The sequence below is a fragment of the Aulonocara sp. 'chitande type north' Nkhata Bay genome, linkage group LG1 (genome assembly GCF_057382095.1).
Source record: "Aulonocara sp. 'chitande type north' Nkhata Bay isolate Kocher_YH1m ecotype deep benthic linkage group LG1, A_spYH_male_GT1.1, whole genome shotgun sequence".
NCBI classification, from domain to species: domain Eukaryota; kingdom Metazoa; phylum Chordata; class Actinopteri; order Cichliformes; family Cichlidae; genus Aulonocara; species Aulonocara sp. 'chitande type north' Nkhata Bay.
The window spans coordinates 14545058-14561412 of record NC_141344.1 but is presented as its reverse complement, the minus strand read 5'-3'; the positions used below and the strand labels follow the sequence as shown (position 1 = coordinate 14561412).

At 39.3% G+C, this 16355-nt stretch overlaps 1 protein-coding gene across 7 annotated transcripts in view; it reads right to left on the bottom strand.

The window, feature by feature from the left end:
• The window catches only part of esrrga (estrogen-related receptor gamma a), a 180353-nt gene that overhangs the window by 30450 nt on the left and 133548 nt on the right, over window positions 1–16355 (bottom strand). For 4 of the 7 annotated variants that reach the window (XM_086282193.1, XM_086282046.1, XM_086282116.1 and 1 more), the window contains 3 exons: window positions 14538–14666; window positions 2974–3084; window positions 94–276 (listed from right to left, as the gene is read on the bottom strand). In XM_086282193.1, coding sequence (XP_086138319.1) covers window positions 94–276; window positions 2974–3084; window positions 14538–14666 — 423 coding nt within the window. The remainder of the gene's footprint in view (window positions 1–93; window positions 277–2973; window positions 3085–14537; window positions 14667–16355) is intronic. The other 3 variants (XM_086281877.1, XM_086281793.1, XM_086281956.1) reach the window with 3 other exon arrangements.

Sequence of the window (16355 nt, the reverse complement as noted above, 5' to 3'; positions counted from 1 at the left end):
AAGTTAGTTTAAGAAGATTAAATTCTTAAATTCCTCGCTTTTAGTAATGAACCTGTGAGAGAAAGGGCACAGGAGAATTTTCTTTTTCCCTACCTGGAATATGTTTGGCCCAACCAATGTTGACCACCAGCTCTCTGTCTGCCAGGTCACACAGCGTAGTCAGGGCCTTGATGTCGCTGTCTGGTACTGTCGGGTCCGGCATGGCATAAATCTTCTCTGGCTCAGCCACCAGCAGGTGAGATACGATTTTGTTATCTGCAAGGCAGCCAAAGGCAACTGACATGACCACCAGACAAGGAGAAAGACACAGAGACAGAGAAATGGTGAATTTTTGTCGTGTAAGGCTACAAGTTGTTTCACCCCAGTCCGGTACAAAAATATGAAAGGTCATGTGCAAATCTCATATTATGGCCTGCTGGTAACACATACGTCTTAAGCTATATTTAAGACAAACACGCACAGTGGACAAATGAAGGAGAACTGGTGGATCTATTTTGATAGGGGGTGCATTTTGCTTGCATTGTTTGGGACCACATCTCCCCATGGAGTGAACAGTGATTGCAAATTAATGATCACCTAGGTCACTAAATTGTTCCGTAAAATGATGTGAATCGTATGCTTTCACCTTGGAGTCATCCCACTGAAGAACTATTGCAGATTTTGGACCAATATATCACATGGTGCTCTTTTTCCCTTTAATTTCTCACCTGTCTGTATTCCCATACGCAAAAATGAAGCATGTAAATTCAGACTCGTTAGGAGTATGAAACATTAGGAGTATGAAACGTTAGGAGTATGAAATCAACACACAATTTTCAGATGTTCACGTTGCAATAAGCATAAATTTAAAACCTTTCAACCCTTGAATCTGCCAAAAACACACTATTCCTTCAAAAACACCAAATTTCAAGTGTTGATCTTATCTGAAAGCCTTTGTAGAGTTTAGCACAAAACATAAAAAAGGACTGCACAAAAAAAATCAAACAAGGTATTGAAATGTTTTCGATTCTCCAGTGGTTATAGCCTTCTATCGCCAGTTGATCCAAGATGCCCAAAACTGTTGTTTTGTAAGACAGTCTTAAGAAGTTTCACTGATACATACAGCAGGGAAAGATAACACTGAAAGCCAAACGGCTCAGCCGGTAATGGTGACATGTGGTGATGAGACCTCTATGGCCCATTAGTAACAGACTGATACCCTGCTTCCAAATTAATCCACTGACTAATCAAGCATGGGAATAATAACAGAGGATAGAAGTGCAAGAGTGAAGTGAAGGATAGAAAAAGAGAGCAAGATTAGCAATGAAAAAATGGGAAAAGATAGAAAGGTAGAAAGTGAGTCATGAATAGATTGTAAAAGACAGACAGGAGGAGTCCAGAGAGCGACAGCTAGATAGAGATAAACAGCAAGAGAGAGTGAAAGAGAGTTGTGGGGATGAGTTGTGTATTGATCTAACACTGTCCACCACCCCCAATTCTCTTACATACACCCACACATACACAGTGTGTGAGTGTATACATATACTGCAGTATCTGTGGGTAAATCTTATTTAATGTTTCCCTAATTAGAATCAATGGAAGCCCATTTCCAAACCCTGGGCTATTGTTCTGTTCTCACACAATCAATGGGGACGCTGAAGCTAGGGATTGGGCAACAGATAGATAGGCTGTGTGAGTGTATCTGAGGGAGAGACAGAGGGACACAACGTGTGTGTATTGACTGTGTGAGAGAGAGAATGAACAAGAGAGATAAAGTAAGTCTACATTAACTGTAATGTATTTTTTAAAATGTGCAAATTTGATTTTAAGTTGGACAGATTTATCTTCATGGAAATAATCATTCATATTATGGAACAGATGTAACTAGCACAGATTAAATACATATTTTTTTCCTGTATTCTCTTCCAAATTATGATGCCTGATAAGAATAGTTTAACAAGACTAAAAAGAGTTAAATATAATTTTAAATTAAATAGCCTGCCAAGGAAGGCCTTCAGATAGCTCACAGGTGCTTTGTGTAAGCAAACACACACAGTACAAACACACACACATAGTGTACACATATTCACTTTATCCCATCATTTCAATGATTAGTAGTGCAAAAGTCCCAGTAAGCTGTTGTGCAGCCATTCAGCATATTGGCCTAAACCAGAATATGCTCCAGCTTTAAGCAAAATGGGCTTTGGGGACCAAGCTGCTAAACACTGCTCAATCTGCACTGCATATGGGTGTGTGTGTGTGTGACGTGTGTGTGGAGGCAGACGGTTAGCTAGAGAGCTAACTCTAGTTTGATGCGGTTGCCAGATTGGATTTAATCCGGATTAGGGCTCTGGCTGGTCTCCCTCCCTCCTTTTCTCTCACCCCTCTTCCCTCCTCTCTCTCTGAGAAACGGCCTTGTTTAGACTCGGTCTTTCTCCCTCTCTGTCTCTACCTGTCTCTCTGTCACTCTCAGTCACTCTTTCCCTTGTTAATTTTTACTCATCAGGCTTTGGCTGCGGTTTTATTCTTTAAAAAACTGCAGCCAATCCAACTGGTGCTAAATGAATACCTTTATGGTGAAATATTACACATATAAAATGTTATGATCCCAAACTGGTAGCAGCAGAAACAGGGAGATAAACATGGTCCCAAACAGATGGGCTTCTCACTACTGTGTTTCTGTTTATGTGTGTGTGTAAGTTGAAATGTTTTTACTGGCCAACTGTTTCCATTAGGACAGAAACTGGTTATTGCTTGAGCACTGTCTACTAAGGTAATACGATATTTTGTTGAAAATTATTTTGTGTGCAGTCAGTTGCCCGTCATTTTGTAGTTTCTTCCACACACGACATCAGATCCTCTGCACATCTAGTTGTTAAAGTCAGCACGCATGTGTCCTTGAAAATCCCACGTCAACTTTGTAGAGAAAAGCACCATCTTACATGCTGTTTGTAGTCAGAGCATGTGTGTTTTTTTGCATGTGTGTTTTCTTACATGGCTTCTTGGGGGGCAGAGCCAGCTGTGGATTCAGGTACGGGCTGTTGTCTGCATCTATCCGGCGTTTGTACTTCTGTCTTCCACCGCGAACCCTGTCCAGACGAACACCTGTGAGAAATGACAGAGAGAAGTATGTATCAATATAGTGTACATTACACAAAAAATAAAGACAGATTTTAATCTCTTTGAGTAGTTAATGATGGCAAGAAAAATGAGACTCGCATCGCCTTCTATGCAAGCAGATAGTAAAAGGAGGAGGGAGATGGATCTTTGATTTACAAGGCTGGGTCTGTATGTATGTACGTGTTAAGTATTCACTCTTTTGTTATTCTTAGGCTTGCTAAACTCACTTTTTCTCCTTTTCTTCTACAACAAGACTAATTTATAGAAGCCATTTGAGTAGAAGGCCCCTCTTGCTCACTTTGACTCTCTGGCTTTCCGACTCTTTTACTGTCTCTTGCCCAATCTTGGTCTCTCTATTGCTGTCTCCCTCTCTGTCTCGTTAATTAATTGACACAAAGGAGTCCTAATTTAATTAGACCTATCTCTCAGGGGATTGGATGTTACCGTGGTTACCACTTAAAGATGGATAAGAAAGACAGAGGTGTCATGTACCCTGGAGGAGGAGAGAAGAGGAAAGGAGAGGAGAAGAAAGGAAAGGAAAGGATAAGAGGGTTTAAGAGGATGCCAAATCTTTAGATGAGTCTAGGCTTCTGCTATTAAGCAATAAAATTAGTAACTTTAGGAGGAGATACAAAATTAATTACTAGAATGGCTGCAGAATGAGGCCCACCATGTGTATCTCATCTTTTAGATATTAAATTAGTAATCAGACTTTTATACAATGAATTAAACTCACAATTTTAAAGGCTTTGGCTTATTTTAAACATTAGCGCACACTAGCACCATAAAATATACTGGATGCTGTGATATACCAAACCATATTATGTTGAGGGTGAACAGAGAGCAGGGGAAACTGCAAAGTATTAGAAAAGAGACTGAACTGTATAGTGAAAGCATGTAAATTAGGTAAATAACGTTAAACACATTTTTCTGACAGTCTTTCAGTTTTGTGCATCTATCCATCCATCCAAGAAGTTGGAGAGAAAAAGGATGGATGATGGAAAGGAAAGCAATAGGCGTGTGAAAGCAAGAGAGAGATTTGCTCACATAGAGACGTTTAAATCCTCTAAAAAATGTGCTGACCACATTCATGACAACAAACCTCAAGAGATTTAACAGAAAGACTTCTATTGGCAGCAGGAGAAAAATGTCAGGGATTGTAAGTCGATATGTTCTCCTGTTTTATATGAGTTTGTTTATTTGAACGTTTTGAAGACTACCTTTATTCCAAATATGTCATGTTGGCATGAGTGCACATGGAAATATATTCATTTAAAAATTCGTAATGAGCTCAGGCAGTAGTCAAACCAGTGAACTGAACATTACATGCATCTGTGTGTATGTGTGAAAATGCCTGAGACAGGGACAGGTAGACAGAAGGGCTGACAGTCCAGGTACAGTGGGGGGGCCAGTGTCAGCAAACGGTCAAGAGACTCTTAACACCAGGGGGTACAAACCACTCACACACCCACTCTTTGCTTTTTCTAGCACATACACACTTATACAATGTCTACACCTCGCTAACCCACACATCTATGTTGTGTTTAGGTAAGTCCAGACAAGCAGCTTTTTCAGCTGCTACCTGCATCAGTGGTTGGCCAAAAAATGAAAAAATAAATGGGGGCTGATAGAAACAGAGGGCAGGAAAAAGGTAAGTGTTAGGATGAGAGAAAATTATTGACTAAATGAAACAAATGGGACATAGCTTAAAAGAAGCATGTCAGTGATTTAAAGCTTCGAGATTACAGATTCATAATATAGTGACATATTGAAACAGACTAACACAAATGTTGTGGTTCTGTCAAAAAAAAAAAAGATTTGGGGAAAATGTTTCACGTGTCTCTGTGTGTATTTATGAAACACCTGTAACTTCTGCTTGTTCCGCAGTGCACAAAGACACTGTGCAAACCACCACAAAATACATAACTATGGTATAACTAGCCATGCTAGTAATATACTGTAAGAAAGCAGCATAATATTAAAGCAGAAGAAAACTGAATGTTATGTTACTCATGGGAGCAGTTAAACTAACTAAGGCAGTTTCCAGGTCAATCGTGTCCTTCCCTGTCAAGGACAGTAACAAAAAGCAATAAGCTTTATTAATTTCTGCCCAGATAGTGCTATTACACGGTGCAGTTAGATTCTAAGATTAAGTACTTTTTCTGTATTTAGTATTGTTGTTTTTGTCTTGTTCTTTTGTTTTTTACATAAAAATGTAATTCATCAGCTGAGAAGGGCAGATACTCACATGTGGTATGTTGCTTTGCGAATGTATTTACATCACAGTATGTTGTATTTTTATATAAACCAACATTAGGTTGTAAGTTCAGATACTAATTTCTTATGTAATTTGTTTGCAATTTGTCTGATGTGCTGTAAACCAGAAAAGTTGAATGTAACAGAGGCTGGGAGAAACTGCTAGTCTTGTCACACTTTCAAACTACTTTCAGTTACACTGAGGCTTTTTTCTCTTGTACATAATATAAACTCTTACATGCAGACTCTTAATTTTACTCTTTCTCTTTCCCATATACCTAAAAGACCCAGTGCTGGGCTAAGCTCACTTCATAAAGAGCCCTCTCTAACTACCTCATCTATTTTCCACCAAATTAACTCTCTCTCAGCACTGATTAATGATCAAATCTAAATGAATCAAATTAAAAATTGAAAATTATATTTCCAAAGCCCACAAAAAAGAGACAAGAGGAAGCTAGGGGAAGAGTGAGAGTGGGCTACCTCCTTTTAACAAATGAGCCTTCAAATCATAAAGAATGGGCAAGAGGGGAGAGGAGGAAAGGAATGTGGAGAGCGGAAAGAAGAAACGAGTAGAGAGGGAAGAGGGAAAAAGGCAACGGGAACGTAAATTTAGCGATCAGAAAAAGAATTAATGCATATAGAAAAAAAAGGGCAAGGGCATGGAAGAACAGTAACAGTAAAATGGGAATTGGGAAAAATTGAGTTTGAATAAATAAATGCTAAAACACATTAAGCGATTATTACAAAATAGTGTAGCAAAGGGGGAACAGAGGGAAGAAAGTAGTTTACAGGCTATGAAATTATAGGAGAAGGAGAGAGTAAGTCCCAGCTAGACAACTTTTCACTCAAACACACAAACAAGTATCTAACAAATACCACAATTTGTTTTGCATCACAAAACATTTTTGTTATGAATGTCAGATGCACATGAAACTGCGCAATTAATACTGCATATTTACCTTTTCAAAATACAGTAGGTTAAGCTACATGCCTTGATTATACCACTTTTGTCATAGTCTGTGCACATTCATATACACACCCAACTGACTGACTCTGTGACAGTGATGAAGGTGAATCATTCCTATCGTGGGAATATTGCTGTCTGTCAATAGCACGATCTGCACTGATCACATCAGCATAGATTTTTACACTGCACTGGCGTCACTCTGTGTCAGCGAATGTGTGCGTGTTCTTGAACAGTTGAAGGATTACGAGCCAAATGCCTTTGACATCTAAGTGTGCATGCAAGAGAAAGACAGAGGAAAAAACAAAAGAGGGTGGACAGAAAAACACAATGTGGATTGATTTCAGATGATCAATGTCATGATAAGAGAATGAAAGAAGGAAAAGAAGTGAGAGGTATGGAACAAAGTGAAGAGAGGAGTAGGTAGACAAATAAAATATCTGGATTTTGGTTGAGAAAGAGAAAGAGGCATCACAAAAAAAGAAAAGAAAATGGAGGAACGCTGAAAAAGTCAAGACACAAGGAAACTGGACGAGGACAGTATAGAATGATAGAAGTGGTAGTAATTTTAAAGCTGTAAAAAAGCTGAACACCTTCTCCCTGACTCTGACCTATTGTGTGTTTTAAACTGCAGTGTTGATGAAATGACATCCAAGATTGTCCCTATGTGTTCAATACAATTGGGTTACAAAGTTACAAAGTTACAAAGTCATGTAACTGCTGTTCCAATGCTTCAACATCAGAAAATCAGAAAATCAGGTTATGTAGCTCAAATAAAAAAAACAAAAAAATGTAAGAAATAAAAATAAAGAAGCGAAATGGACGTGATGAAAATTGGGAGAAAAGTGTGTGCGGTGATGTTTGTTTCGACCAGAACAGATCAGAAGAGCATTGCCCAAGGCAGTGGGCAGGTGGCTGTCACTGGTGTGTGAATCTGTGAGCGTGCGTGAGCTCGAGTGGGATCCTTAAAACGTGGCTTTATTTTTGCTTTTTAAGGCTGTGTTCTCATCTTCTGTCACTAATATTCCTCTTACATAAATAAATATCTTTGACTGTTGGATAATAAAATAAACAAGCTGCTGAGTGATTTTGGGACATTTGGAATGTGTCTTTTTTACAAATTTTCTTTACATGCCGTCCTTGAACGTAGGAAAAATTTATCTTCAGTGATTTGTTCCACCGTTATTTTTGCCTTCAACACAAATTACCGTCTCTGGTGTCATCCCTAATGAACTGCTGGAAAAAGAGCTGACCCACTTTGGAAAGTTCGCTGGTGGCTTTAGAACAGTTTCATTCCACTGCAAAGACGTCAGACTACAGCGCATTCAGTCTCTTCTGAGACATCTACCTGAATGCCTCTTTTCCAGACTCAGGAGGTATCTTTCAAAGTCAATTATTAAAATGCCGGTTTATGAAAGCTTTGCCAGTATGAAATGTTATGTATAGTATGACATTGGACACAAATGCTATTCGTGTCTGCACAAAGGACCCCCACACACTGAAAACAGACATATGAGATGAAATGCAAGAGAGGAGCAGTGGAAGAAAATCAAGGTGATAGCCAGAGATTAGCAATGACAGGTGTGCCTCAGAATCGAGGTATAACTGCATCCTTTTTGAATGTTGAAAATGAGGAAGACAACATGTTTCCAACATTGTATCTGATGGATGAGCAGTCACACATTTGTTACAGGATATCAACTGCTTTTTCAATGAAATCTTTGGCAGACAGTCTGTCAAAGCTAGACTTTTTCCAGATGTTGATTGATTTATTAAATCTCTTCCAAAGATAAGGAGAGTGGTTTGTTGTGAACAGCTGAACAAACCAAAAAAAAAGGTTAAATCTGAAAAAGATAGTGACTAAATTGAGGAGGAAAAATTGAAGAAAAGTACAGCAAAAAGTCCTGAGCACAGAAAGTGGTGTTCTCTTGGAAGCATTTCACTATCCTCTTTTTCTTCTTTCTGCTTGTTATGAATGTTTTAAGAATGGGAACATTAAACATCAATGGGAGCAAGGATAGAGAAAGGCGAGCAGTAACAGCCGAGCTTAGTGGAAATAAAAACAATGATATGATCCTTTAGAGGAAACACAGCGTATTAGATAATGAAGCTGAAGGAGGAATTGGTTTGAGGGGGCAGTGTTTTCTTAGTTATGGCACTAATCTTAGTGTGGGCTGTAGCAGTTTTATTTTCTTCATTTTAATAAATGCTTCAATGTGTGAAGCGGAGTAGGGTAGGACCCAAGTGGTGAAAGTAACGAAAGTACATTCAACGGATAAGACATTTTTACTCACAAATGTTTATGCTCATAACTCAACAAGAATACAGCGGAAGCTTGGAGATCTGGGTAACAGGCCTTGGGATAATGGACGGAAGGCTTTAGGCAGGTTGCTGCTTTCCAGGGGACCACCATTTCTTTTGATGAACTTGAGGTTCATCTCAGGTTGATGGGCTTCCTGACAAATTTCAGAAGAAATTCTAGACTATGCTGGAAAAAGGAGCTATAAGAAGTTCTGATAGACTGTTTAGACCGAGCTGCAGTCAAGGGCAGCTCTGACATTGCTACCCAAAAAAGAGGTCTCGACTAGCTAAAGAACTGCAGATGAGATTAACTCTGATGTACAGACTGTAAAATTTGTGTTAAATGTGTTTATGTAACACACTTAAAGATTACACGTCAATCATGTCAATTAAACATCATTTCCTAAATGGATTATTATGAATAATTTGATGTGGATTTTTTGGATTTGAGAAATCCAGAAAATTAAGACATTTTTGATTTGTTTAAACTCCAGGATCAGGAAAAGGCATTTCACAGAGTTGATCATTATTATTTATTTAGAATATTAGAGGTCTTTAGTTCTGGCAAAACTTTGACTATTTGGATCAGGTTGTTGTATTCAGGCACCACTGTTATTGTAAAAGTGGGGGAAGGACTTAGCCGACCTGTCCCTATTCAAAGAGGCATCAGGCAGGGATGTCCAGAGTTGACCTTTGCGAATGAAGTAATAATCACAGTGAGCTTGTCAGCTATATGCTGATGATGTGACACTTTTTATAACTGGCCAAAAGGACATCAGCATTTTTGGACAGAAACTGGCACTATATGAAGAAGCATCTACTGCTGGTTCAAGGATCATTTTAAAAGACAGTCTTTTTTTCTTTTTTTTTTTTAATCCAAAGTACTTTGTGACATAGCCAAGATGTATCTGATTAACCTTCTAATAGGTCAGGCATGCATGAGCATCAAGCATGAGCTGATGTGAAGATCAGATCAAAGTGATAGGATCTGTAAAAATAAAAAAATAAATAAAAAAAAATAAAAATTTGTGTATCATAAAATGTTATCTGACACTGAAGATTTTGTTTCTGTTTGGGGAGTCATTAATGTCCAATGTAACTGGTGTCCTTTGCAATGTAATGGCATATTATCTGACTTTTGCATTTTTATTATTCCACTGAATGTAGGTATGTATTTATTCATTTATTTATTTTTGTGTATTTCTTCTTGAGGGTTTTGGGTAGTGGGTTGGGCTAAAATCGTACATATGTTAAAGTTTTGTTTTAGTTATGTTTGCTGGCAAAAAATGATGCCAATGAAGGGTTTGACAAAGGTCAAAGGTCTCCTCTCTTCCCCTCTCCTCAAAAAGAAAGTGTACGTGAGAGAAAGTGGACCACTTAGACAGATCTCTCGTCACACCATCTCCATTATCGCTCCTTTCTAGCTGGGATGCAACTAGATGCCATTTGCACACACACGGGCTCGCACACACTCATGCAGGACAGATGCTACAGGGCCAGATTTAGCTACAAGTTTCCCAAGGGGAACACCAGACGCCACCAGTTGTCTGGCGCTCTCCTCCTTTGTTTCCCCTCTCTTCTTGTCTCATTCCCTCTCTCCATCACCCACTCTGCATCCTTTATATTGTTTTTTTCAGCTTCTTCTACGATCCTGTTTATTCACTGACCCTTAAACTGCTCCTGGTCATTTCATCATTTTTTAACCTTTAATAACTCGCATCTTTCAAGGAACGAGTCTTTTTTTTTTTTTTTAAGAAATGATCTTTATATGTTTATCAGCCAATTGTTTTCAGCACAGTGTGTATAAATGCATATGTGTCGAGTGATGAAATTGGACAGCAGCAGTCAAGATCACTGAGCTGTGAGGGGAGTTATGATGCACACTACACCAGCTGCATATACCCACACCAAACACACCCTCACAGACTGGGGCCTTCCACCCGATCTCCCTCATTAGGTCTTAGGGGCCGTGGGGAGCATGGCCAAAGTTGGCACAGATTGTTAATGTGTGTGTATATATGTGCATGTGTGGGGCATTATGCCAAGGTTTATATTTGCAGTCCGTGGACTTGTCCCTCTAGTAGTCCACCATCTGAATCCAGCTGGCCGTTAATGGCATTATAGAAATGGAGGCTTTGGTTTTGGATTCAACACATTCTGTCTGTTTAACCACGATTCATCAGACGTGGCATCATCAAAGCTGCTGTTGTAAGAGAGCAAATCTGTCAGTATGAGCATATGTACAGTATGCACGCCTACTGAATATTGCTGGCTCCTGGGTTGTGTGTCTCTGCCAAAGCGTTTCATGTTCAAATGTCTGATCTGTGTTTTGCTGTTCACGATCATTCTATGCATTACTGCTGATATTGAATGCATTAAGTCGGTCTTGCCTTGCCATTTGAGCACGGAGGGTAAGAACTGACAGCAACATTGTAATTACTGTTGCTTTTTTGCAGATTTAATTAAATAAAAAAAAAAACCTTCTGGGATTGTTAAAAATCTCTTTCAACCTTCTTTCATTTTAATATGTTAATTTTTATACATTTTTTTTTACCTGCAATCACACCCTTGTTCTCTCACTACCACTCCCCTCTCTCTAGGCAGATTTAAGTCCCGCCTCATGACCTTTTGGTCTTCAGCTGACGCATCATTATGACCTCATTAAAAATGGACAGACAGCCATTGCCAGAGGGGTAGTTCTCATAATGTAACCAGGCCATTTAATTGCCTTGCTCCAGAAATTAGCTGCTACATATTGGTGGGTGGGTGCCCTGTATTTGTTCCTTCCTTCAGTTTATCCCCTGCTCGCTTACTCCTCGCCTCCTCTTGTCCTCACAGTGGTGGCTGAGAAAATCCAATATTTTACATGGACAAGTGGGAGTGTATTCACATGATCAGGTGTGTGTTTAAGAGAACATGTAAAGAAAGAACTCAACTCAGAGTTGGTTTACTGACCCTCTGGCCCCTATTCTCTCCTTCTTTCTCAGTCTCCGACAAACACACGCACTTCCTTGCTGCCTCACTTGCTCTTCATCTCACCCTCTCTGTCTCCCAGGGCGACAAAGCTAATTTGAGGCTGATCTTGCCCTTAGGGGTAAACTACAGTATCCACACACACAGAAAGACACACACTACTCCATGTTTTCCTGCCCACTCCACCCTTACCACTTTATCTTCACCTTTCTACCGTGAGCTAGCCCCTGACAACTATAGTTAGCCCTGATACTAACTGATCTAGCCACTTACCATTTATATCTATGCAATTTTGCAGTAACACTGCTTACAGCCAGAAGGGCAGTATGATACATGGTAGGCAATGCTCCTAAATTAGTGTTTTTTGTATATGAAATAGATCCATTGTCCGATTTATTAAGATGCTTACCTGGGTAGATTAATTATGTTAATTAATTTTGATGCTCTGAAATGCTGAGAAGACTTACTAGACCTAAATATGTGCATTATGCAGAAAACTCTTTAATGAACTCACATTTTTGGAAGGAAAACAAGAAATAACATAAAGGTTGAAATATTCACAAGGTTTCACAAAGTAAAAAACTTTTCTTTTATAGTTTAGCAATAGGAAATCACAACTTTTTTCCTGATATTGCATGGTTAATATTTTAAGTCTTTAAAGTCCTTTCAGTAAATTTTTCCAGACAAAGTATGGGTCATGATGCGTTTAATATCTTGACCAAATTCAAGGGGGAAAAAATGGAAAGTGGAAAATTTGAGAAAATCAGCAAGATTTACTAGTTCTTTAAAAATGACAATAATTTGTATATTTTAACAGAACACCTCCAGCAGAGTAAAACTAAGGTGAAGGAAAATGTTCAGTTCTTTTATATAGCTGTTGATCATTTCAAATTTCCCAAGGGTTCAAAAGGAATTAAAACATGGAAATAGGGGGAAATGGATGTATCAATTTTCCAAATGACCTTTATTCATATGTAGAGCGAGAAACCCCTGTATTAAATTCACACATTGCACAACAAATGGGGTGGCTGTGGTCTGTCATGTTGATGTATAGATATGTGGGCCGATGTGTGTGTGCATGATATATGTGTGTAGAGTACGGAGGCAGAGGCAACAAAAGGCAGCTATTTGTTTCCCTGCTTGGGACAGAAAAACACCGATACAATATCCCTCGGCTACATATAGCACATTCCTTTACAATAAAATAAGTGGTTATCTATGAGACTTAAGAGCACATCAGTGCATCTGGTTTTGTTTTCCCTAGATTCCAACTTTTACACAAACTATAGATGAAAAAAAATTACTTAAAACTGTTGTATTAATAGCAAAATGTTAATATAAATAAATTGCCTTGTGTGACTTTTTTTAGACGAGGGAAATGTGGTTTCTTTGTAAAGCAGGAGGATGCAGCCTCAGCTGTGTAAACTGCGAGACTGGTGAAACTGCCAATAATACATGCTATTACACGTGTGTGTGCGTGTTTGTGGCCACATACACATACTCGAGACAAAACAGGAGATGAGACATAGGTTCTGCCTACGTCAGATCAACTGGGAGAACAAACGCTACGACAGCAGCTTGTTGGGAGTGTGTGTGTTTGTGTGTCTCCTTTTGTGAGTGTGTGTGAGTGGAAGAAAGAGAGCGGCAGAGTCGAGCGCTTCTACACTAAAAAGAAACTTCTGGATAATTCTGAAGCTCACAGTGAAAAGTTTCCTGAATTTCATATTTCCTTTGGGGTGTTTATACAATAATGACAAGGTTCTTGTCTTTCAAGATTTCATTATGTGTACAGCTATATTTTTATACTTTTTAAAATCTCCAGTACGTCAAGATGTAAATAAATTCAAAAAAATGTGTATAGAAAGCTCAATGTGCTGTCATGTTTTTGTTTTCTTTCTATAACAGTTTACCTGAACTGATTAAAAAGCAGCGGGTATGGTCCCGACAGGATGCACAAAAACATGAAGGACAATGGCTATAAGACATTTAAAAAAGCATCAGAAAGAGTACAGTAATAATGAGCGGGAGAATAGTAGGGCTAGATGAAGACAGAAATGGATGGAGGAAGGGCTGGCAGGCGTCGGCACAGGCATGCTCCCCGACCACTGTAGGGAAGGGGGCGTAGGCCAGGTCTCCCATCAATTACAACCTTGACCCTCCTCTCTTCTACTCTTTCTCTCTCACACGCTTTCTGCTTCATTCAACCATCCTCCCCCTGCCTCTCATCCTCCCTTGGTCCCTCTCCTCTGCTCCTATAAATCAATCTCTCTCCCCACTCCTCCCCATCTCCTCCCCTCGGTTTCTTGCACCTTCCCCCTTCCTCTATCCCTCTTTCTCTCTCCCAGTCTTTCTCTTTAACACTCGCCACTCCTCTCTCTCCTTTCATCGTTGGAAGTGCAGTGGGAGTAAAAAGGTCAGAGGTGGGCAGACAAGAGGGAGAGAAAGAGGCAAAAGGCAACATGGGAGTGTGAAAATGAGAGAGTGAGTGTATTTAATCAAAGTGGTGTGGGGGCAGATAATACCGCTTGTGTTTTTTTTACCTTTCAACACCACTGAACAACTGCTGAGCGTCGCCGTTAACCTGAAATTTGTATCTTTATTTGAGCAAACCAAAATTAAAAGCCATGTATACAGTGTTGTTAATTGGTCTGCGTGTGTACATGCCCTTATAAATTTCTGAGTGTAACTTGTGAATTTAGATGTTAAAACTAAACTCAACCGTGCATTCTCACACACACACACACACACACACACACACACACACACACACACACACACACACACAATTATCATGTAGAAGTTGCATGTAGCGTTGTTCAATACGTTCATACAAATGAGTAAGCTAATACAACGTTATGTGAAAGTTTGCTTAAGATGCAGAATACCTAATTGACGTTAAAATGCTACATGTAGCACATTTAGCCGAAAAATATAAAGAAGAGACCTTTTCCCTTACCCTCCCTCAGCATGCCAACAGTCAGACACTTCATGAAGCGGCAGGCCTGGCACGACTTGCGTCTCCTCTTGGTGATCTCGCACTCATTGGTGGCTGGACAGCTGTACTCAATGTTGCCTGCGGCACGTAGACATGTTGGAGAAAGATAGACAAAAAGGTTTCATTTCAGATAGACACATCAGCACAAACACAGAGCACACAGACACATGTATGCAATACAACAAACCATAAAATGATGACTATGGACAGAACCTCAGAGCAAAAATGCTCCCAGTTTTGGCATTCATGAAGGGTTGTGTGGACTTTGCATATTCTCTTCATGTCGATTTTCATTTATCCATAGGTTTGGATGGGAATGTAGGTGGTTGTCTGCCTCTCTGTTCTAGCCTTATGACTGGCAAACTATCCTGGTTGTACCCTGCATCTTGCCCTGTAGCACCTGGGATATTCTCCAGCATCCCTTTGACCCTTGCTGGATAACCAGTTAAGAAAATAGATGGATGGATGGATTGAGCTACCTCTGTCTTGACCTTTGACAGACCTGCAGTATTTTGACCAGAAAGTGTACTGATATATGTAGGCTGTGTCAGATTAAAGTGGCATATAAGCACTTGACAGGAAGAATATATCACCATGTTCTGCACAGACTTGAAGGAAGGCTTTCACGCTAGCATTACGGGTGTTAGCCACAAACTAATCTAATGTCATATGTGTGCAGTGTCATAGAGAGCACCAAGTGATTTCATTACTGAAAAATAAGGTTTAGAGTGGCTTGTAGATGGGCGAGGAGACAAATGTTTCCCAGTGTTTATTAAACTGCCCAAAATTTTGCCCATTTTTAAAATGTTTTTTCAATTAATTATTCAAAATGTTTGTTTTATTTTACTACAAAATTGGTTGCCAGGAACACCACCTGTATTGCTGTTTAAAAAACACAGAAGTGTATCTGTGTATGCACTAACAGAGGTGATATGTCTACGTTACATGAGACCATAAAGTCAACTAAGATTGCGTGACTTAGCAGCAGGACAGGCGGTGACACTTGGATGCAGTGTTGAAAGCAAGATTATTAACCGAAGTCTATTAACTTCACAACCGAGGCCAACCAAAACATCACTCTGAGTGAGTCTAATAGCACTTCTGTGGGTACTTTACTCTTTCTCATACGTACTGTATTATAGTAGTATATTGTCCTATCTTTTATTTCCTTATACCTTTTATATCTTTTTAATTTTACTAAAATATACTGTACATCTAAACGAGGCATTTTAACATCTTTTTTGGCTCCTGTGGCCATTTTCCTCTCATTTTTTTCCTTCCCACTTGTTAGTCTTCTTATTTGCAGCTCCATTTCTGCTCATTTCCTCCACTTAATTATTTACTTACTCCCAGTTCAGAACAAAACATAGTTATGGATTTGTTGGAACAGCTTGAATTGTTACAGATTGCCCAACCTGTTTCAATGTTCAGGTTTATTTATCAGTATTAAGACCTGCATTCGGATGTGAAAAGAAAAATATCCCTTTCTCTTTCACCAATGCCCACCTGATAACTACAGTATTCCAGCAAGCCAATACATCTCCCACTGAAACAGAGTAAACAGTGATTACTATTGACTGCTGCTGTGGAGAGGATGTTTTCTCATTACTGGCCTGATTAAGGGGCTATTTAGCTTGGGAAAACGCTAAATGCACAAACACTTCTTAATGGGTAACAAGACACCCATTAATTGGCCTTGTTAGTTAAAGTAAAGGCTAAACATGCTAAATGCTGAGGGAACCCTTACAGTCTAATGGACACTATATG